The 25095-nt window shown below is 32.7% G+C and overlaps 1 protein-coding gene and 1 pseudogene across 1 annotated transcript; both read right to left on the reverse strand.

Annotated features, from left to right (window-relative positions):
• Positions 1 to 1159: 1159 nt before the first annotated feature.
• LOC149561265 (cytochrome P450 716B1-like) lies at positions 1160 to 13512 on the reverse strand (annotated as a pseudogene).
• Positions 13513 to 14019: 507 nt separating this feature from the next.
• LOC149561266 (taxane 13-alpha-hydroxylase-like) lies at positions 14020 to 16245 on the reverse strand. Its single transcript, XM_089823769.1, has 3 exons — positions 15053 to 16245; positions 14483 to 14670; positions 14020 to 14396 (listed from the first exon to the last, which is right to left on the reverse strand). The coding sequence occupies exons 1-3, from the start codon at positions 16053 to 16055 to the stop codon at positions 14103 to 14105; spliced, it is 1485 nt and encodes a 494-aa protein (XP_089679895.1). The 5' UTR covers positions 16056 to 16245; the 3' UTR covers positions 14020 to 14102.
• Between the last annotated feature and the right edge of the window lie 8850 nt (positions 16246 to 25095).

Raw genomic sequence — 25095 nt, forward strand, 5'->3', positions numbered from 1 at the left:
CTAAGCCTTGAGAACACTTTCAAAATTTCCAACAAAAAAAGATAATAAATGTATTTTTTTAAAGCCATTAACTAGCTTGACCAAAATCTCTAAACTAGTGATATGATATCTAGGTTAGAAGACTTACCCTTGGAAGATCGTGGAAATGAATTCCTTGGGATGCTTTCTTGGATGATGAGTTATTCACATCAGCGAGCAATAGTTCAACAATAGTAATAGTAGTTTTGATAAGAATGGTTGAAGCCATTTTATAATACAAGCTAAATTTCATGCAACAAATGCAATATGCACATAATCTAAGCTAGGGAATGCAAAAACATATGGAAGTAAAGAGGCATGCACAAAGAGACATGTGGAGAACTCATTTTAAGATCACAAGTAATCTAATTATGATCCTTAATCTACATATTCATTTATTTATATTATTTTATTTCATAGCATTTTGTGTGTTCAAACATAAAAGATAAACTTAGGAATTGAAAGGAGATGACCATCGATATAACATGTTTTGAAGTATATATTTTTAATTATTGTTCTAGAATTCAAGTATATAGGATGTGAGAACACAAGGATTGGGACTCAAGTATGTATGGTACAAGAATAGATTGATTTAGAATATCTATTATCAACTTTACAATATCCACATTTCCTCAAAAATAAAAAGGATGGATAGAAGAGAGAACTTGAATATATAGAAGCATTATAAGAATAAATCTTTGTAGTGAATAATAAAGATGGATACTTGTGTGAAAAAAATTGTAATCCATAGAAAATGAGAATTGTAATGTTAATTACATTTCTAATTCTTGTATAAGAACCCATGCATTGTCTTAACAATAATATATATTATATAACATTTATACTCAATGCACCACCATTTAATATCTATCTCAAAAGGTGTAAAATTAATTATAGAAATATAATCAATGATAAACCATAACATACTCCAAATAAAGCATGACATCTTTGAAAACAAAGCATTGTGCATAGACTATAAATTATTATAAGATAATTAATTACATCTATGTTAAAAATACAGTTCCTATAAAAAGTCTTATTCAAAGACCAGAACATTATAAATAAAGTGAAATGAGGACAATATACAAATGACCATTTTATGTCATCATGTACTTATCCTCACCTATACACATCAACTTGTTTAAGCCACTAGTGTAAGCATCAAAGGCAAACCATGTTTGGGTTGATGATTGAATGAGATGCTAACTGGTTCATCAAGCTCCATCAAATCAAAATTATATCTCAACACAAAATGGTACAGAAATATTTTTGTTTCTACCTTTGCAAACTCATTTCCAAGGCATATTTGATTTCCCTGTCCAAAGGGGATGTTGGAAAATGAATCATGTTTCTCATTGAAATGCTCTAGAGAAAAATCTTTATGACTTTCAAAATACTCCTCCTTGTTGCTGGTTTGACAGATCAAATAATGAACTTGCTAGTCATCAATATTGAAATTCATAAAAATGAAAGAGTTTAGTATAATCTCTTTTATAAATTAAAAAAATAGATACACACCTTCAACCCCTTTGTAATTGTGTAACCACCATAGACAATGTCTACTTTGGCTTTCTTAAATCCTCCAATTACAAGGGGCACTAGAAACATTCCTTCTAATATAACATTTTTCAAATAGTCTACACCTTTAATCTCATTCCAAGTAAGAGGCTCTTCTACTTTCTTGCTATCTCTTAGTATTTTGCATTCTGGATTCCATCAATATATAACAAAGAATACAAAACTTCATATTAGTGAAAATTAAAAGAATCTATAATTTGATTTCATATTCATACTCTCAAATTTTTACAATTCAGTTTGAAGTTTATTTTAAATACCAATAGTTATGAACTGATAGGTGTCAAAATTAGTGTGGAGCATTGACTTAACAAGAGCTAATCTCTTATACAATTCAATTTAAAGTTCTTTTTTTAAATACCAAGTTATGGACTAACATGTGTCATAATTAGTGTGAAGCATTGACTTAACAAGAGCTAATCTCTTATACAATTTAGTTTAAAGTTATTTTTTTAAATCTCAAGTTATGGACTGACAGGTGTCATAACTAGTGTGGAGCTTTGACTTAGCAAGAGCTAATCTCTTAATCCTTGTCGAGTTCATTTTGATTTCATCAATTCATCAACATGGTCACAACTAAATAGTCACATTCAAAGATTGATCCTTCATTTTAAGATTAAGTTGCATATAAAATTTTGGATGCGGCTATCTTCTAGATAAAATACATCTTTGATCAAAATTTGAAAAATTGAAAATACAATTGATTTTCTTGAGACTTTCAGTATTTGATCTTTATGATTGACATATTTTCTAATCGAAAATAGAAAAAAACTGAAAAAAAGATCACTATATTTTGAAAGATCTAATTTTTTTTAAAAAAATCTATCTGAAAAAGTAATACCTCTATGAAGGCATTACAAGACATCTAGGCAGAGAGAGAGGTGCTTAATAATGGTGGCCAAAGCAGAGGCAGTGGTATCATAACCTCCAGTGAAAAGACTCATGAAATTTTTAGTAATCTCCTAATCACTCAAGTAATACTCTCTTCCCTCCACCTTTTGCATTGTCAAAGCCATGTCCAAAAAGTTCTCCTCTTCATTTTCTCCATTTTTGTTCAAGGAATTTTTAAGCAGATGGATCTGCTAAGCAAATTGAGCAACAATGGCAAGATGAATGTGCTTGGCCTTGCCAAAGGTGGTCCAAGGAAGATCGAGAGCGTGAAAAGTGATGAATGAAAAGTGGTCATCTTCAAAGTTAACTTTAATATTTAAAAAAAAAAATTGTGGAGGAGAGAGAAAGTGACAAAAATAGAAAGAAAAATTAAAAACTACTTAGCAAATTGAGCAACAATGACAAGATGAACGTGCTTGGCCTTGCCAAAGGTGGTCTAGGGAAGATCGAGAGGGTGAGAAAGTGATGAATGAAAAGTGGGCATCTATAAAGTTAAATTTAATATTTAAAAAAAAATTGTGGAGGAGAGAGAAAGTGACAAAAATAAAAAGAAAATGAAAAATATATAAAAATAGAGAAAATGAGAAAAAAGTGAAATTCCTATTTTCAAGGTGCATAGGTGGCATACATAGACAATAAGAAAAATAGTTGTCATTCCATTTATCAAAGTGTGTAGGTGGCATCTTAGAAGTTTGTGGAAAGTTCCTCAAATCATGCATTTAATATTTTTTGTGATCCACAAAAGAAATGTAATTTTCTAATTGGGCCATGTGGTGGTGCTTAGTTGTATTTGGGTGGGAATTTAAAATTTATTTTTAAGTAGTTCTATTTACCTTTTATCCTGCATTGGTTGTGTTTGTAATATCTTGAGTTAGAAGTTCCTATTTAAACAAGGCTTATGATTATTTGTAATCAAGTTCTTGAAGTATAAGTTCTTGAAGTGTAAGCTCTTCACATGTAAGGTCTTCTTGTATGAGCTCTTAGTGTGCAAGCTAGTTGGAAGCTCTTAGTGTGGAAACCCTCTTATGTTGTAAGAATTTTGAGTTCCCACATTTGGAGAATATTGTAATGAATTTCAAGTATTAATGATGTTTTAGGAAGAATTTTGTCATCTCTTTATCTCCATATTGTTGTGATATTGGTTGTGAGTTTGTAAGGGTGGTGTGGCCCTTCATCAATGGTATCAGAGTGAGAGTTCCTGAGCATGTGGACAGATCACCAAACATGGGGCATTTTGTACTAGGACCTTGGGTTGGGTGAAGTTTTTTAAGAGTTCTTGATTGTGTAGACAGATAACTAATTGTGATGTAGTTTGCACAAGGTTCTTGTGTTGCACGAGATTTTTCTTCTAAAGACTTGAGCATGGAGAAGAGAAAGAAGATGAATTTTATGATTGGATGGATTCTGAGGATTCCTCGACTTGAGAAAATTAGAGCAAGAAATCAAGAGGCATTGTGAGTTGATTTGCATAAGCAAGTGAATGAATTAGAAGATGAGTTGTGTAAACAAAGAGTGCATCACCAGAAAAGAGATGTTGATAATTCCTTGGATGTGGAAAAGAAAGAAGACTAGTGGAATATCAGACATGTGGTACAAAAGAAGAGCAAGAGGATGAAGAGGAAATTATTTGCAAACCTAAAGTTGAAGAAGATGAAAGAGAAGAGGAAGACCATGAAGATACCAAGGTTTGTACACTAGAAGAAGATGAAGGTGATTTGAAGACTATCATAGTAGAGGATACATATAATTCCTTGGTTGGAAGCCAAACAAGTGAAGCGGTTACATGCCTTTTTGAAGACATGGAACAAGAAATCAAAGATGAAGATGTGAAAGAGGTAAATTTCTATGAATTATGGGATGCTGAATTTGAGATGAGTTTGAAAGATATTGATGATGGTTTGCATAAGGATATTGTTAGTGATGTGTCATATGCAAAGGAATATTGGAATGGTGTTGTTGGGTTTATTATAGGTGTGATTAATTCAACAAGATTGGATGAGGATGAGATTTATACTTGGATAGAGTTCATTGCAAAGGAGAAATTTCAATAACAGACACTTGTTTTGGTTAGGTGTTGGAAAAGAAGAAAGAAGGAAATATATTGACAACAAATACTTGTTCTAGCTATGTGTTGGAGGAAGAGGAAAAAAATAGCAACAGTGACTAATTCATTTTGTGAATCGATATACACAATTTTTTTCCTACCATGGCAGTATATGCAAGAGCATCATGCATCAAGAAAAAAGAAAAAAAGTGGGCATCTTCAAAGTTAAATTTAAAAATTAAAAATAAATAAAGTGTGGAGGAGAGAGAAAGTGACGAAAATAGGAAGAAAAATATAAAATTATAAAAAATAGAGACAATGAGAAAAAAGAGAAATTCCTATTTTCAAGATGCATAATGGCATAAATAGAAAATAAGAAACATGGTTGTCATTCTGGTTATTGAAGTGTGTAGGTGGAATCTTAGAAGTTTGTGGAAAGTTCCTTAAATCATGTATTTAATATTTGTTGTGATCCACAAAAGAAATGTAATTTTCTAATTGGACCACATGATGGTGCTTAGTTGTATTTGGGTGGGAATTTAATATCTATTTTAAGGTAGTTCTATTTACTATGTATCCCACATTGGTTGTGTTTGTAATATCTTGCGTTAGAAGTGCCTATTTAAACAAGGCTTATGATTATTTGTAATCAAGTTCTTGAAGTAGAAGCTCTTCAAATAGAAGATCTTTGAGTGAAAGCTCTTGGAGTATAAGTTCTTGAAGTGTAAGTTCTTCAAGTGTAAGCTCTTCTTGTAGAAACTCTTGGTGTGCAAGCTAGTTGGAAACTCTTAGCGTAGAAGCTCTCTTATGTTCTAAGAATTTTGAGTTCTTGCATTTGGAGAATATTGTAATGAATTTCAAGTATTAATGATGCTTTAGGAAGCATTTTTTCATCTATTTGTCTCCATATTGGTGTGATATTGGTTGTGAGTTTGTAAGGGTGGTGTGTCCATTCATTAGAAAGAAGACTTGCTTTGAAATCATTTAAATGGCACCTAAAGCTCTCTATTTCTTCTTCTCCACTTGTTAACCCCATAAAGTACTCTGCCACCACACACAAGGTCATTTCCATATATTTGGCGAATGCAATGTTAACAAAAGAGAATTTCGAAGAAGAAAAATTCTAATAGTAAGAATTATTCATGGTTTCTATAAATAAGGATGAATATAATTTTACCTAGAAGATGTTTAATAAATGCATTGGACAACCTCAAACATATCTATGGTTGACACACACCTTCACTGATGAATTACCATTGTAGAAATGTCATCCATCCATTTGGTATCATTCATCTTCCTCTGTGATTTTAATATTTTTATTCAAATAAGTTGATTTTTTTTTACTATAACTAATCTCTCTCTCTCTCTCTCTCTCTCTCTCTCTCTCTCTCTGTATATGTGTATATATATATATATAAACACATTTTTCTAGTTTTAAAAATATGCATGATTTTTAATATTATCAAATATTTGTGGGTTATTTTTCTCTAAATTAATTCATATAAATAAACAGAGAGAGAGAGAGAGAGAGAGAGAGAGAGAGAGAGAGAGAGAGAGAGAGAGAGAGAGAGAGAGAGAGAGAGTAGACTCCCCTTCTATATACCCGAGGTGTTTCCCTTATAGTTGCCCAAATGTTTCAAAACCATACAATAGTGGACTCCACTATGTGATTCCCAATACCCACACTCTTTAGACTAAATCAAATTCAAAGTCTAAGGCTAAGACACCTCCTTGAGGCCTATAAAGATACAAGAATTAAGCCAATTCTTTTGGTGATGAAATAGAGCTTCTTCCAAACTTATATGTAGTTTCCAAATGTTTTCATACACAAGTCCCCCCAATATGTACTTTAGAAAATCAACTTACTAACCCTAAACTCCAACCAGACATACAAGGAGAAAAATAAGGATTTTTGAACAAAACCTTCTTTTAATTCCACCACAAAAAGCCTTAAACAACTTCAAACATTTCAATCCTTAAATCAAAAATCCTTGACAAGTTAGAACTATTGACCAATCTCCCAACTCAAGTTGTTTGCAAAATTCTCCTAGGCCTAATAGGGCTAATTATGTCTCTTTTTTGAAGAAATTACAAGAAATTCAAAACATCTTCCAACCAATCCTATTGGAATAGTTGAAGGACATGAAAAAACATGTAATTCCAAGTTCCTATGGTTCTATTCCACCCCTGAGCCAAGTTGTGTCTCAGAAAACCAAAACTAGAATAAAAAATAAAATTGCAAGGGATATTACATAGAGAGAGAGAGAGAGAGAGAGAGAGAGAGAGAGAGAGAGAGAGAGAGAGAGAGAGAGAGAGAGAGAGAGAGAGAGAGAGAGAGAGAGAGAAGAGGGTGGGGAGGGAGGGGGGGAAATGAGGGGAGAGAGATTCCATAGATATGGACCTCAAATTTCTTAAGGATCCTAGGTGCATTAAGTGTTCTAGAGGCTCATAATATGTGTTAATTGATCATGGATTATATTAATGGACCTTCGAATACATTAATGGATACTAGGAGATTCTAAGATACATTTATTGGTGTAAATGTGTCCTATCACACATCCATAGGTCAAAAGGCATCTTAGGGTAAATAAGAGGGCCCAAGATGTCTTCACATGCCCTAAGTGTGTAAAGTATCTCCAAATGGTAGTAAGATAAATTAATAGCTCTTAGGATAAATTAAGGGGTCCTATGATGCATTAATTGTACCTAGGGTGTCTCAAGGGAGCTTGAGTGTCTTAAGGGGTCCTAAGTGTCCCCTACATATATCAAGACTCAAGTTGTTTTCTTTCATATGTACAATTAAGACACTCTCCTATGTCTTTTAAGTGGTCTGAGGGGACCTAAGTTTCATTAATGTGTGTTTGGATGGCTTAAGGGTTTCTAGATGTCGGAAGTGATTTTGAAGGGGCCTAATATAATAGGTCTTAAGTGGCGCTAAGATACAATAATGGTTTGTAAGTGTCATAAGTGGTGCTAAATGGTCCTAGGTAACGGAAGAGGTCATAAGGATTTTAAAGATGTCTTAAGTATAGTCCAAAAGGGATCTAAGATATGTTAATTACATCTGTGGATTCTTAAGGGATACTAATGGATCCTCATTCATGCATTATTTAGTTGCATTAGTAGGTTTTTAGATAGAGTGATGAATCCTAAAGGATACCAAGATACATTAATGGTTTGTAAGATTCTTACATGGGCTTTGTTTCTTGGGTAAGTAAGAAAAGATGGGGAGTTTGAAAAGGGAGTTTGAGATGCAACTTTTTTCAATCAATAAATTTTGAGCTTCGACAAGAAATTAAATATACTTCAACTCAAAATCTCAATATGTGACTAGAACAAAAGTTGTAATCTATTGAATCTAGTTTTTAAAATTCTATTATTTTATAAATGGCTAAACTTAAGATACTAAAAACTGGGATGAATCAAAAGTGGTGCAATAGTTTGTGGAAAAGTATAACATAGTGTCTAGTGTGTTCCATAAAATATGTTAACCTTTTTTTAATATCATCTAACACTATGTTGAGAATTTAGCAAACATCGCATATTTGTCTAATAACATTATAGTCAATATTTGATTTTTAAAATTATTTTGAAAGTTTATATATTCTAAGAAATGTGAATTTATTCTATGCGCCCATAAAAATAATTAAAATTTGATAAAAAATCAAAATCTTTATTTTTTGAAGTATGTGGAAGGGAGTCTAGTGTTGGAAAAAAAATAACTTATTGCAAAATTTAACAAATGGGTTTAAATCTATGCCAAAAATACATTTTAGTTTTGGCAAAAAAACTAAGCAACACATTCAAAAGAAATTAGAGATTAAAGGTTTTACATAATAATAATTAAAAATAAATTGTATGGTTACGTAGTTAAAAAATACATTTATGATATCATGTTATCCATTTTTATTGTTATTCAGCCATGAGTAAAACTAGCAGATGGAATACAAAAAGTATTTATCTTTTTGTAACCTTCCTAGGGAAAAAATTCTTAAATCCTCCAAACCTCTAGGTTGGATCTCCAAGGAAAATCCAAGACATAGGATTGGTGAATTCCAATTTATTTAAAAGTGTGGATGCCTAATATTGCATACACACACAATAGTGCATACATGCTACATAAATGCAAATGTTATTATTAGGTTGCATCTAGTGCAAACTCAAAATATAATCTATTACATAGGCTGCATGTACTATAGTGCATGCATCCTATATAATGCATTTCAAATAGGTTAAAAGGGAGGGATAGAGAAAGAGTTAGAAGGAGGTACAATGCCAAAGAGACACGTTTAGACCCAACAAGAATCTTAAGGATCCATTTTGACTTTTAGGATACCTTAGGAACCCCTACTGCACATTAGTATATGGAATAGATGATGTTGCAATCCCATGGTCATCAAGAATATACCTTTCACCATTAGTACTATATCATGATGAAAAAATTCCTTTAATATTTCATTCCTAATAAAATTCATAACTAGATTCTCCACATAATTAACTTTTAAGGATTTCATTTAACTAGCTAAGAGATTTTAAAGTGTCCACTTCAACACCTTGCTTCACAATAGGAGGGATGAAATACCTTACATCCTATTACAATTGACTAGGACATGCTAGAACACCTTAGTACATATTTTGACTCTTTAGAAAACCTTAGAACATCATAGCACACATTAGTATATTGAATAGATGTAAGTGCAATTCTATAATGATCAACAATATAACTTGCACCATACAGTACTCTATCATTAAATTACTTAATAGTTTAAATCTTAATGAAATTCATAACTAGATTCTCCATCTATTTAGTATAAGCGTTCTAATCAACAAGTACACATATTCTAAAGTATCCATCACAATACCCTCCTTTGTAATTAAAGTGATAGTGACATTTGTAGACTTTAATCTATCTAGAGTCCTAGTATGATGTAGGTGGTCCAAGGCTTCTTAGGTTCTATCACAACTCATTAGGACACCTTAGGACCCATTTTGACCTTTTAGAACACCATAGAACCCCTTACCGCATTTTATTATCTTGAATAGATGTAGTTGCAGTAACATGTGAAACAAGAATATACCTTGCACCATGAAGTACTATATCCTACAATTCCTTAATAGTTTCATTCTTAACAAAATTCATAACTTGATTCTCTACATGTACTTAGAATAAGGATTTGAATAATGAGCTAATAGATACTAAGATATCCACCTCAACACTCTCCTTCATAGTAGAAGGGATATTGCTTTATGTACACAAAGATGAGGGACAAAAAATGGAATTTGAGATGCCACTTTATTTCTCTAAAATATATTTTTTAAACTTTGACAAGAAATTGAAAATAGACTCAAAATTCCAAGATACGATAAAAGAGATATTTTTAGTCATCTTAATCTAGTTTCTAAACTAATAATTTTTTTTGTTAAATGGTGGAGTTTAAGGTCATGAAAAAGGTGGAGCACAAAAAAGGTGACCCTATTTATAGTTTAGAATTTCTACAGAGTTTTCACCCTATAGAGTGTATTTAGTTATTGAAAATATCATTCCCAACAAAGAATATTAGGTCATATTTTACCGAATCTCTATTTGATAGTTATTACCCTCTTTATAATTTAGGGTTTTAAGAGGGTAATGAATCTCTAGAGCATATTTAATTTTTTTAAATATCGCTACCAGAAAAGTAGAGTTACTTTTATTTTCTAGGACAACCAACAAATTTCCTAAAATAATGGGTTTAGAATCATATTTGGTTTTCACTAAGAAAAACCTATATTTCTTTTTTTATATTGCTTGCTACATTGTTGTCCTACAACCATCCTTTTAAAAATTTCAAAACCATCATTACATAATTATATTTAAAATTACTTGTGTATTTATCTATTATTTTAACTTCAAAAATGTTTACATTACACAGATATATTTACATATAATTAAAATCATTTCATAAAAGGTTTCGTAACATAAATTTTGAATATGAAATTACATTCAATTAGATAAATATGATACATTTTATTATTTTTAGAATGCTCTACTCATATGAAGGTCTATCATTGATTTTTTTTTCTAATACTATTAATTTATTTAATTTGTAAGCTTATTTTGAATCAATAAAAAGAATATAAAAATATTTCTTGATATTAAGTATAATTAAATATTAATTATCAAAAATAAAATTTGGTAATTTTTAGTTTGTAATTTTCTATATGATTTTTCTTTAAACTTATTTTCGGTCAATTATTATTTGCAATATTCTTGAATAATAAAAATATATGATAAATTATTTGCCAAGCCACTATAGAACAAATCTCATCTTCAAAAGCATGATAAACTAATACCTTAATGAAGGGTCTCTAAAACACATAAAAAGAGAGAGTGGGCGTTGCTTAAAAAATTATATATATATAGATTATTTAATTTAACTGATTAAATTGTAACAATAAGAAGATGAACAACAATCATTAACATTAATTATTGATTAGGACATAATATTCTGAAATCATATTAGAGTACAGTTAGAAAAATTATATTTCAAAATGCTGACCATCTGTACACATACTGGCCACCTTTATTGGATTTAAGCGGAAAGAGTTTTCCATTAGAAGCCAACCAGAGCAAACAGCTTTAAATTCGTATTTAACTTGTATTGTCTATCTCGTGATTTTTTGTCTTCTTTTCCAAAGATGGATACACATACAACTATAGTGTGAAATACTGAGTAGCGAGTAGCAGGGACCATATTGGTGATTGCCAAAATATCTAGCTTGACGTCGAGCCCCAAGTGAAACCTGTAGTAATCAACCATACACATTTTAAAATGCTAACCTTTAGTAATCGGTTTTATAAAGTAACATTATTAAGTAATTATATTAAATTAAGAGATACCTTTTACATGTGTGGCAGTTTTTAAGTTAAAATTATTTGAAACATAGGTCAATGAATTTGATTCAAAAACAATAGAAATAAATTCTGATGACAAAATCAATATATACTCATTATAAGAAATGAATATTTTTATTTATAGATTTATGATAATTGTTTACTATTTTATAGTTTAAAAGCGTTCCGATCTTGAATGCCTACATCTAGATCTCTTTTTCCCGATCAATGGATTCTATGCAGTTGAGTGGCTGGAAATACAATGGCTTCCATAGGAACATTTTTACGCCCTCCATCCTCCATTATAACCATAATGCAAATGCTGAAACAGTCGTTGTCCAAAACAAGTGGTGTACAAACCTAGCTTTGCAACAAAAAAACATAATTTCTAAAAGTTGATGTGTGATACACACACACACACACACACACACACACACACAGAGTCTAGGGAATCCAGCTAAAGAAATTGACAAGATAATCTTAGACTAAGTATTTGTACAAGAGGTCTCTAAGGAAATTGACAGGATAATCTTGAACTAAGTATTTGTATAGGAGGTCAGTGAGACCTTTAACGTTTCATGAAAGAAATTCCATTATATACCTCACTCCCTAGAGAGAGAAAATTATTATGCAATGAGGGTTACTCATAGTTGTACAATAGGTAAAGGTAATATGGAAATACTTTCTTCTTAGTGGTTTCTACAAAATCAAACTCATGATGCCTTAAAATTATATGAAAACATTGAGAGAATTAACATGCTCCATTTAGACATAAAGTACAACTATAGAAACTAAGCAAGCTATGGAAGATTTGTGTTCTTTTTTTTGGTGGCTCTAAAGGAGATGGAAATTTCCTTCGGGGAAGCATGTTTGAAATCAGCCAAGTAGAATTAGTAGTGCAATATCATACTAGAGCCTTGATAAATATTCTATTTGGAAGGATTAGATATGCCTCTATGAACCATAACTATGTAGGTTTGCATGGGAGTTTCTGATGTCACCCTAGGCCATGAGGATACTAAGGGACAATAGATATGACTCTATGGTCCTTTGAATGTAATAAAAAAATGCTAAATTTAAATATTTAATATTTTTTGAAAAGAAGAAACTTCAATTTGATTTTTTTATGACTCACAGAGATCCTGAGGAATATCAATTTAATTACTTAATCATTTTTTAATGGGCGAGTATAGTAAACCCTACAATTTTCTAGGAAAATGACACAACCCAGAGATGGATAAATGTTGGCTATAAATATCAAACAGGGTTAAGATAAATCTAGGAATCAAGCGACACATGGACTTTAAATTTATTATCATTGGACAATTGAAAATCTTAGGACCAAGGTTAGAAAATTGAAAAAGTTCTTTCAATAAAATATGAGTTTTTTTTTAAAGAATGACATCCACATGTGAAGGGTTTCCAAATTGGAAATGGAAAAATGCTTTGGTGAGGTTTTGGATCATGACTTGGAAAATAGATTGAGGGAGCCAAGACTTGGAGGGCCAATCATTGTGATTACTTTCAAAAGGAGTTCTTCCAACAAAATAGCCAATTATCTTATTATTTTCAAGCCATTTAAAAGCTTGACCAAAATTAGAAACTGGTAATATGACATTTGGGCTAGAAGTCTTAACTAGTATATCACATTGGGACAAAATATCCTAGGACACTTTATAAGAGGAGGACCCATCAACACCAATAGGTAAAAGATCAACAAGAGAAATTGTAGTTGTGTCAAGACTAGTTGGAGTCATTCTTTTAATTCATACCTTTACAAAAGAGAGAGAGATATAGATGATAGAATTTAATATCTAGAAGGGATATTGAAACAAATCTTAGAAGTAAATATTAAAAATGGATAGTTTTGAGAAAATAGTGTAATCCAAAGATAACAAGAATGATAATGTTAATTACATTTCAAGTTGTTCTACAAGAAACTGTGCATTCACAATACAAATTAAAGTACAAGTCAAAAATAATTTCTAAAATATAATATGCTCAAAATTGATATCTATTATAAAATATATATTTTTGTCAATTTTAAACTATATTCATATATTATAAGAATATTATATATTATTATATTTATACTTGAACGCACCGCCATTTTATCTCTATTTTAAAAAGTGTAAAAATTGTGTATAAGTATAATCAAATTATAAACCATAAATAATCCAAATAAATAATGACATGTTCAAAAACAAGACATCATGCATAGCCTATAATTGCTCACTATAAGGTAATTGATTACATCTATGTTAAAAATTGAGTTCATATAAAATTCTTATTATAAATAAAGTGAAACTTGGTGACTTCATGCATAGCCTAGAATTGATTATAGCCATGTTAAAAATATTGCTGATCTCAAAAGTCTTATTCAAAAATAAAAACATTATAAATAAAGGGAAATGAGGATAATATACAAATGGACATTTTATTTTGTCATGGACATATCAACTAGTTCAAGGCCAATTTCCCATCTATAAACATCAACTTGTTTAACCTATAATTGTTTACTATAAGGTAATTGATTACATTCATGTTAAAAATATTATTCATCTCAAAAATCTTATTCAAAAATTAAAAAATTATAAATAAATTGAAATGAAAATAATATACAAATGAACATTTTATTTTATCATGTACCTATCAACTAGTTTAGGGCCAATTTATCCCCAACTACAAACATGAACTTGTTCACCCTACTGGCTTTAGCATCAATGGCAAACCATGTTTGGGTTGAGGATTGAATGAGACCCTAATGGTTTCATTGGGCTCCATCAAATCCCAATCATATCTCAACACAAAATGATAGAGAAATATCTCCATTTCTATCTTTGCAAACTCATTTCCAGGGCATATTCTATTTCCCTGTCCAAAAGGGATGTTGGAAAATGGCTTATGTGGCTCATTGAAACTTTCTGGAGAAAACTCTTTTGGACTTTCAAAGTACTCCACGCTGTTGCTGGTTTGTCTAATAGAGTAATGAACCTGCAACTCATAAATATTAACATTCATAAATTTAAAGACTTATAGCCTTTTTTACAAATAAAATATATAAATAAATAGATGCACACCTTCCACCCCTTGGGAATTGTATAACCACCATAGACAATGTCTATTTTAGCTTGCTTGAATCCTCCAATCACAGGAGGCACCATACGCATTCCTTCCGATATCACATTTTTTAAGTACTCTACATCTTTAATCTCATTCCATGTAAGAGGCTCTCCTACTCTCTTGCCATCTCTTAGCTTTTCACAGTCTGGATTCCCTCAAAAACAATATAGAATATGTGGTTATAAGTGAAAGATTTTAGATCAACCAATTTTTTTGTCATATTAATTTACAATTTATTCAAAAACTCATTGGTAATATCAATAGTCACCGACTAAATGGTCTTAAATCAATCTTGTACAGATCCCAGTGCAGTCCTTATAATATCCAATCTTTGCACTTAACATGGCTTAATCTCTTAATTCTTCAAACATGTTAAGAACAGTTAACTTCGCCAATCGTTAACAGATCAATATCATGTTAAATTATTTTATTAGTTGAATTGAATTATTTTAATTTTTCCAATCACTCAAACCACACACTTCATTTCATTATCAAGATGGAAAAGGGTTCTGAGGAGATGGATGTACCTTTGCGAAGGCGTTGTAAGACGTGTGGCGAGAGACAGAGGTGCTTGAGAATTGTAGCCAAGGAGGAGGCAGTGGTATCATAACCGCCAGTGAGAAGACCCATCAAATTGTCTGCAATCTCCTCGTCGCTCAAGCAACCCTCGCTCCCCGCCTCCACTTGCATCCTCAGAACCATGTCCAGAAAGTTCTCTTCATGTTCTTCCGTCTTGCTCAAATTGGTTTTACGCAGACGGATGAGCTGAGCAATCTGCGCAACGAGGGCCGCGCGAGCGCGCTTGGCCTTGCCAAAGGCGGTCCAGGGAAGATCTAGAGGGTGAGAAAGAAGGCCCTCATTGAAATCGTGAAAGTGCCGCCTGAAGCTCTCCAACTCTTTTTCCCCGGCTTTTAACCCCATCAAATACTCCGCCGCCACACACAACGCCATTTCCCTCAGTTTTCCATGGGCGTGGATGACGTGGCCAGAACGCCAGTCCGAGTCCAGATGGTGCAGCACGAGCCTTTCAAACCGCGCAAAGGACCTTTTTAGGGTTTCGATCCCAAGCATGGAGTGTATAATCCGCCGCATCCTTTTGTGGTCGGCACCCTGGGAATTTCCCATGGCGTGCTCTCCGATCAGAACATTAATAGATTTGGGCCAGCTCGTTCTCAACAACTTGTTTTCATTGATCAGGACAAACTTGTTTGCCTCCGCGCCCAATATGACGACTGTGGGTTTGCCCAGAATATGGGTTTTGAAAATCCCGCCGTGCTTCGCGTATCGCGCTTCGTACCACGCGTCCAGATCGAGCAGGTTGTGCCATGACCTCAGATAGTCGAGTGATTCTCCCATGTAAGGGAATCCAATCCTTCCTGGAGGTAAGGGAGGCATGTTTCTTGTAGCCTTCAGTCTGATGGCCGCCCAGAGAATGGGAGCATAGAAAATGCTAAGAACAATACAGACAACTGTTGCAGCTGATCCCATGGAGATCCAGCTGCCGCTGCACGGAGTCCATAACATAGGCATTTTCCACAACAGAATCGTATATTTGGCTCGAAAATACAAGAAGTAATGAGCTTCAGTTCTGAAAAATTTACAGTCTTCAAGAGTGTTTATGGCTCATTATTGGGGTTTGTGGTCAAGGTGTTGCAAGATATAATTGAGTGCGCCCGGCTCTAGACGAGTGGAGGGCGTGCACGGAATAATATAATGCTACGTGTTGGAACGGAACACTCTTTGGTACCATATGGGTCATTGATTTCCATTGCCAAAGGACGAAAACATGGAAAATAGGATTTTCGTCGTTTCCTTTTTAATAGATTAAAAGCTTCACTTTCCTGATTACAAAAGTATACTAATTAACTATTTCTAAAACATCTATCTTATCGGATCATATGATAGAGTCGTTTAAAAAAAAAAAGAGGTCCTTATAAAGTGACATATTCATAAAAGGGTTGGGAGACATCACCTTGTGAGAGTTCATATAATCAATAGCTGGATATAGTTAACTATATATATATATATATATATATATATATATATATATATAAAATAACCTTAGATTGTGAGAGCAATGTCAGGTGAACAAGGATCACGATCATCATGGCCCCATACATCAATGGTGTTGGTCGAGGGCTCAAGTGGAGCCAACCCATCCACAACATCATCATTCTTATCTTTATCTCTATCTCCCTTTGACTTCGGAGGCGAGATAGCCAAGTCTAGCTGGAGGAAAGACCACTCTTGGATGAGCAGAAGGCCAGACAGGAGCTTGGGCAACACAAGGACTTGCAAGGAAAACCTTAGTGGCTAATATTCGCGAATTGGCTAATCTCACTCATCAAGGACCACAAATTTGGCTATTTATTTTGTACATTTAGAGTGGCCACGTTGCTTGCACTTTACAAAAGTTGGGTCCCATGCTTAGACTGATCACCAATAATATTACAAAAAGTATTCGTGTTTTACTTATCACTTCACCCATGGAATCTAATTTTTCCATGTTGTAAATTAAATATTTTCGCCTACAATTTTCAAGGCTTGTCTTAGTTAATGGGCATATTGGCCAATATTGGGTAAGAATTTAAGTCAGGTTATAGGTTAAGTAGTAGATTTGACATATGTCTCTATTCTAGAGACTTTCCATGAAATGTTTTATCCTTCATCACTTGGCCCAAAATAAATTGATTGGGGACACATGTCTTTATTTTGGCAACTTTCTTTAAAAATCAGTATCCTTTTAAAAGTATGGCCCAAAATAGGTTTTAGGCCATTGATTTTGGATCATTTAACAATTATTAATAATCATGGTACTTCCCCTGTACCATAATTAAATAATTTATATGGAATTGTTGATCTCTAAGCCTAAGTTTCCTATTAGTGTCTAACACTTAGTCATTTCTAAGGTAGCATTGGACAATCATTATTGTGATTGAACCATTTAGAGAAGGTCAAGATAGGAAAGGACTTTTTTATTTGACAACACATGCTAAAAAAGTCAAAGGTTGCTGAGTACACCAGCTGAGACCGATCGAGCATATAAGGCAAGTAATTCAATTGAGACCAACCAAACAAAAAATTAGTTATTGCCAAGTGACAAAATATATTGAGTTTCTAGAAGCTGGGTGATATCATGAATGTTAGTTATGACCAAGCATCAAAAGATTCAAGTGTCGAGTAAACCAGTATTGACATATGAGTTTGTAATTGCACAAACACTTATGCAAATCATTTTAGCCAATCTATAAATGAAATTTAAGGATCATGGAGATAATTAATTAATAGATTATGTAATTTTTTTAGATGGTATTAATCCCTTGGCAAGCAAAGTAACCAACTAGAAAATTAAAAAGGAAAATGGAAAAAAGGATGAAATATGGATCATTGATCCTAATCTAAAACTTTCAAGGATTATCTATTTAAGAAGGGTTCCTATCTCAAGATCAATAAATGAATGAGTGGTAATAGAGGAGCCTATATGTGTATGGAAGCGAAGTGAAGGAGCAAGCTAAGTATAGAGAGAAGGAGTTTAGACAATGCAACCACAACAATTAAGGACAAAAATAGATGTATTAGATATGGAGATCAAATTGAGATTTTTAAGAGAAGAGATCTATAATCACCTTTTAGAGAAAACGAAAGGGTTAGGTACTAAATTAGTTTTAACAGATTGAGTTGGAGAAAAATTCTTAATAAAGTGGTTCTTATTGTCCTATTTCAAATCTCCTAACAGAGTCCTTACTTTATTGTAAGTGTAAAATTCATTAATATGGTAAGACATAATAGTCTTAAATAATTTTAACAAAGAAGACCCCTCACATGGTAGATCATATGATATGATCAAAATTGTAACCCGAATAGCTTAACTTTGTTTTTGTAATAGTGAATATTTGTGGGTTTCATCTGCACCCAAGCTTTACCTTCATATTGAAGTGCTTCTGGGTAACCAAAATCATTTTGTTGTATGTTGATGATTTTCATGAATGTTAGATAGATTTCATTTCAGCATTACATGTTTATGTTTATATGGTATAAGATTTGAGATATGAAATCGATTAGGTGTGGATTATTTTATCAGTAAAACTAATGCAGATCCTTATTCCCCCTCTCAGCATCTTGTTTCCCACTAAGATTTCCAAGAATTGGTATTAGAGTCGAGCTCTCTTGTAAAAGTCTAATAGCTTTAGAGGATTAGATCTTCAAGATGAAGGAATACAAAATGGGAAAAATCATTGAGAACCAGATGATTGAAATCCAAATCACGCTGCAATAACTTGAAGGAGAAAAAGAGGAGTTCAACAAATTCTTAAAGATAATGAAAGAAATGCTCATTCAACAAAATGATATGCTATACAAGGAAGGTTATACACAAGGATTACTTATATACATTCAAATTAGTCACATACTATTTAACATTGAGATGATACTTGCTCATGGGGGTCTGCGTAGGATACTAAAAGTTAGAGCCATTAATATCCAAGGGGTTGGTCTTAGGTAGCTTATCCCAGTCTTAGAGCAACTCAAGAGAATTACTTATAAAGTATACATTATTAATCTTTAATCTTTTCTCAAGAAGCATAAGTATATGTACAACCACCTAGGATTTGTAGAGCCTAAAGTGTGGAGATTGAAAATTTGTGATTTAGTCTTCTTCCTTGGCTAGTATTGTATTAAGATTCCCAACACTTTGAAGGAAAGACTCATAGGAATTCAACCAAAATTTTTGAGAACCAAAAGATCCTTAGCAATGTGGATCATGGTTGATGAGTTTTCCACATTTGAACCTTTTTTTTTTTATAGAGGTAGTCCTTAGTTGTTTTTTCCCCCCTTAATGTCTGGCAATAGGAGTTGTTAATATTATACTTAATAGTGTCTAGTATCTATTATGTATACCATGCATCAGCACCCTCTTACTACATATTTAATGGAAAGAAAAATACTCAGATACATGAACTAAAAAAATAAAATTATAAGATATCAAAACAATAAAGAAAACTCACAAAAAGTATACACAAGATTTTTGTACTTAGTGGGAATCCCTAAAAATATTTTAGTTTTTCTCATTTGGAAAAAATGGCTTTGTTGGCATGTATCATCTTTATTAAGAAGATTATGTGAGGTGGTGACCAGGTGACAGTCTTGGTTATCAAGTGAACCAATCAAGGAGAAACACATGGCAGAAAATTTAGTGGCTAATAATATCAATAGCTTCCAAGTTGAAAATTCTCATGATTTTTCCAAGCCTGGTATCAGACTCATGAAAACACGAGATCATGACATGTGTTGGTGGGATCCTAAAGAAGTTTTTAATGGTGGCAATGATGGGGATGTAAAAATTCAATCAAGATGTAAAACATAGAAGAGATGTGGAGGGCCACCTAGGTGGATGATGACTGAGAAGTGATAAGGCGATTATCAAGATCAATGAGCAAATCAAATTGCAGCACGTGTCACTAGGACTATTGCTCGAGGGTTGACCACCATGCATATAGGAGGGAAATGACTCAATCTTTCAAAATTTAAATAAAAATACTTCACAATGCAAATGATCAAGGAAGGACAAGAAATGACCAATTATTAAATATAAGAGGGGGAGACATTAAAGGTAGGTGGGGCTTGACAGTTGCAACAAATCAGATTGATCTACATGCATGCATTTTTTAAACATGAATTTTATTCTATTATATTGTTGGAAATTTATAATAAATTGAAGTATCATTAATGGAGGGAGCTTGCAACATTTTAGGATCTATGTCTTCCAGAGGAAGGAAACCACTAAAAATATTGTCTAGATATTTTAGTATCATATACCATCAAAAAGGTCACGTAATTAAATTTTCATTTTTCTTGATAGAATGAGTTTAGGTCTAACTCATAAAGATATATCCTAAGGGCTTTTTAGAAAAGTCCCTTTTCAACTATTTTTCTTCTTGTCAATTTCATGGCTCTATCAAGGTAATTAGGGGCATCATTTTAGAAATCCACCATGTAGGTTGTCTCTAAATTTTTTGAGGAATGTGGCAACACTTTTTTTAGCGATTTCATCTGTTTAGAGGGATTTTAAGAAAATATTTGAGAGGCATATTTTCTTATCTTTTAGAAGAGACTTCTCATCATTTTTTAAGATATTCTCTCATGTTGTTGCAATTGAATGATGAGATTTGATCCAGTTTTGAGTTGAGGAGAGTGGAGAGAGGCTTTTTTGTAGTAGATGATGAAGAATGAGGAAGAGACATAACATCATTAGATCATATCCAACACTCTTACTTCTTATATTTATTCTTCTCTTCTCTCATTCTTTGGGTTTGATTCTAACTTACTAGACCAGTCTCAATTATTCTGTTTCCACCATTTCCATCATTTTCTTGTATGAACATCAAAAGTATAGTTTCTTGTAGAGCACAATAGATGAATCTATGTTGGGTCTTTGTGGTTTTGAGTTTATGAGTCATTTTTCAATTTGAATCATGGATTTCATTTGAGTTTAATGAAAATATGGTTTCACCTTTGTTCACTGCATTAGAGTACAATGAAAAAATTATTTCACCTTTGTTTCACACAATATGGTTTCACCTTTGTTCACTGCATTAGAGTACAATGAAAAAATTATTTCACCTTTGTTTCACACAATCTATCTTTCATGCTTCAATCCAAGGGGTTGATTAATTTTTCTAATAGAGGTTATGGTTTTATTGACTCTGAAGTTTGTGGTTTCTTTTAAAGTTGTTTCTTTCTTTTTTTGTTAGTCTACGAGTAAGGTGCACTCAAGATCCTTTCTTGATGTATACAAATAGATCACTCCATTTAGTTTTGACTTTAGGGAAGAGGTATTTCTTTGTCAAAGCATTTGGATGATTTTTTTTTTTTGTACCAACTAAAAAAATAGGTGTTGCTTATAGTTATAGGGGACTTCTAGTTTTAAAATTAGAATTGCTGATTTCTCGCTCTCAACACTTCACAAATTGAAGAGTTTTTATCTTCGTAATTTTCAAATCTAGGTTTAGAGTAGCAAGGGATAATTCAAAACATGCTATTTTAGATGAATGGTTTGTTTAAAGAACTACTAAGATCATTGTTTGGTGTGAGAGTTTCCCAAAAAAAAATTTAAAAGAGGAATACAAGAGTTATCAAACTAAAGAATGGATCTGGAAAGCACCCACTAATGCCTTGGCCACATAGTCTAAGCATGGTCAGGGTAAGAAAGAAAGAAAAATAATCACAAGAGGTGTTACATCTAAAGATTCTAGATGATTCTAAAAGGCAATCAAATATATAGGATAGACACTCTAAAATGGCTATCTTGTTCTATAGAAAACAAAAAAAATGCTTCAAGGAAGAATCAAGTGGAAACATGTGAGCTACATCAAATATGTTGAAGAAGACTACCAAAGACTCAAAATAAAAAATTGATAACTTACCAAGAGCCCTCATAATGGATTCTCTCATCTGATTAGATAGTGATTGAAAAATAGGTTTGACAAGGATTTCTAATGAATGGACTGGTGGAGTCAACAACTTTTCTCTGAGTTGTTAGATACTTATGATAGACTATACCTTGAGACATCAAAGGAAATTGATATACTAAGCACACATTGAGCTTGAAGATTTCAGATTCTAAAAATTTGAGTTCCAAGGGACTTGAAAGATGTATGAAATGTTCAAAATTAAGTTATGACTCGACACATGTTAGAAGAATCCTTACTAATGAAGAAATGCATTTGTGATTTCTTCCCTTTTGTTGGGGCTATTTGTTGTGGTTTCACAACACATGCCCCATTCTGTGCCTCAAAATGGGGACCCTATATTTTCAAATTCCCCATTATGGCTTCTAGTCTGGAACCTTAGTCATTTTGACCTTCCCCTAGGTCTAGGTCAAACCATGGTCTCTAACCTAGAAGGGTCACATAGTTAGAGAATAGAGAAAAATTATAAATGGACTTAATTGCAGTTTAAGTGTGTACTTGAGCACATGTACATGTGCACTAAGTGTGCACATGTGAACTTGACCCCACTCTAGGTATGCATGCGTGTGCAACCTCAGAAGTCTATAGCTACAAAGGTGCACACTAGTCCATCCCAGGGTCCTATATGAGACCCCACCCCACTTTACCTTTCTTCATTCACTTTCACCTAAAATTGAACTCCTCACCTCTACACAGCCTTGCTTCCGACAAATTTGTACTTTATGATAGACTATAATTTAATATTATAATAAAGTGAAAATATAAGAATATATTTTATCTTGCATTGGGGAAAAAAGTAAGTGAGCTCCCACAAGGAATGAATAAAAGGGGCTTGAGAGGTTCTTTTCTTATCATCTGATTATTGTCATTTGCATTTGGTGAGTTTTGTGGACCCAGGGGTTTCAACATTTTCCACTCGAAAATGAGGTTCTTTTGTTTTCTTCCATTTGAGTTAGTGAAATACTGAGTGAATTTGGTATTTAGAGGACATCATATAGGTGTTATATTCAATTAGATTTGTGAAGGTTCCTTCAAGGGGTTATAGCTATTGGAGAAGACAAATTAGTCTATTCATTGTGCCAAAATTTGTGGCCTAGGGCCAGGCTATAGAGTATGATTGAAGGAATAAGTTAGATATGGCTACAATATTTTTATCTAGTGTCATCACTGTTATAGAGATTCACTACAATAAAATCTAGATTTCTTGAGTGGTTTCTAGGTTCTTATCCATTTACATTTTTTATTGCATTGAGGTCAAATTTAAATATATTAGGGAATTTGCAGGGAATTAGAAATCAGTTGTGAAAGTATTGTAAAGTGATTTATATCATAATCTTACATCAAAAAGTTGTTAGAAGGGATTAGAATATCATTAAACATCATAGGAGGCATTTCCATAATGCCTTATTGTTATAGATGCATATTTTCTTATTTGTAATCAAAGTTATATAAAAACATTTGCATCTACATTATTAGGTGTTTTAGATTTATTTGCAAGCATATTTATTAAAGTTTAGTATTTAGAAAGAAATCATAATTTAGATCTCTAATAGAAATCTTGTGTGCAAAGTGCTTGACAAAATTCTCAAGTTGAGAAATAAAAAAATAAAAAAAAGAATTGCAAGGGATATTGTAGAGAGAGAGAGAGAGAGAGAGAGAGAGAGAGAGAGAGAGAGAGAGAGAGAGAGAGAGAGAGAGAGAGAGAGAGAGAGAGATCTTGGTGTGGGTAGAATGTAGAAAGTATAGGATGGTGATATGAAGGATGAGATAGAATGAGAAATAGGGGAAATTTATTGGAGCAATATGGGATACATATGGTCCAATAATGTCTTAAGGGTCCTAATTTCCTTAAGTGGTCCTAGAGGCTCATAATATTTGTTAATTTATTGTGGATTATATTAATGGATCTTAGGATACCTTGATGGGTACTAGGAGATTCTAAGATACATTCATGGGTGTCAATGAGTCCTACCACACATCCTTAGGTTAAAAGGCATCTTAGGGTAAATAAGAGGTCCTAGGTTGTCTTAACAGGCCCTAAGTATATTAAGTAGCCCTAAAGGGTACCAAGATACACTAATAAGTCTTACAATAGATTAATGGGTCCTACAATACACAATTATATTAGGATTTCCTATGATGTCTTTATGGGTACTAAATGTCTTATGTAGTCCTAAGGGCTCCAATGATGCATTAATTGTACCTAGGGCATCTCAAGGGACCTTGAGTCACTTAAGAGGTCCTCAAGAGCCCCTACATATATCTACATGTCCTAGGATATATTAGTGGGTGCTAAATGGTCTTATGGTACATAAATGGGCTTGGATATATATATATATATATATATATATATATATATATATATATATATATATATATATATATATATGGGACTTAAGGAATTCTATGACGCACTAATGGTTTGTGGGTTTTGTAAGAGGTTCTATGAATCTTAAGAAGACACAAGTGGCTATAAAATACATTACTGAGTCCTAAAATGGCTTAAGGGGTCCCATAAGTGGCCCTAAAGGGTCATAGCTCTCTCGAGTTGTTATTAGGGTTTCCATAATTAATTAGTGAACCCTAGGATGTCCTAAGAGTTCCTAGGTCTTTTATGTAGTCCAAAAGGGCCCTAAGTTTCATTAAGGTGTCCTTGGATGGCTTAAGGGGTCCTAGATGTCAAAAGAGGTTTCAAAGGGGCTAAAATATATTGATAGGTCTTGAGGGGTGCTAAGATACATTAATGGTTTAGAAGTCTCATAAACATTGCTAAAGGGTCCCATGCACCTGAAGAGGTCATAAGGGTTTTGAAGATGTTTTTATGTAGTCCAAAAGGGATACACTTAAACATCACACATTATGGAGAAAATCAAGTTTGGAAAATATAAGCCAAGTTTGACTATTTAACAATTTTAGCATTTAAACAAATCTTAGTGTGTGTTGTTTAAGATGCCCACTCCAAAAGGGACCTAAGATATGTTAATTTCTTTTATGGATTCTTAAGGGATGCTAATGTATCTTCATACATGCAATACATACTTCCATTAGTAGGTTTTTAGATAGAGTAATGCATCCTAGAGGATACAAAGATAACATTAATGGTT

This window comes from Cupressus sempervirens, chromosome 4 (genome assembly GCF_028749045.1).
Source record: "Cupressus sempervirens isolate cs-2001-9-10 chromosome 4, ASM2874904v1, whole genome shotgun sequence".
Classification (NCBI taxonomy): Eukaryota; Viridiplantae; Streptophyta; class Pinopsida; order Cupressales; family Cupressaceae; genus Cupressus; species Cupressus sempervirens.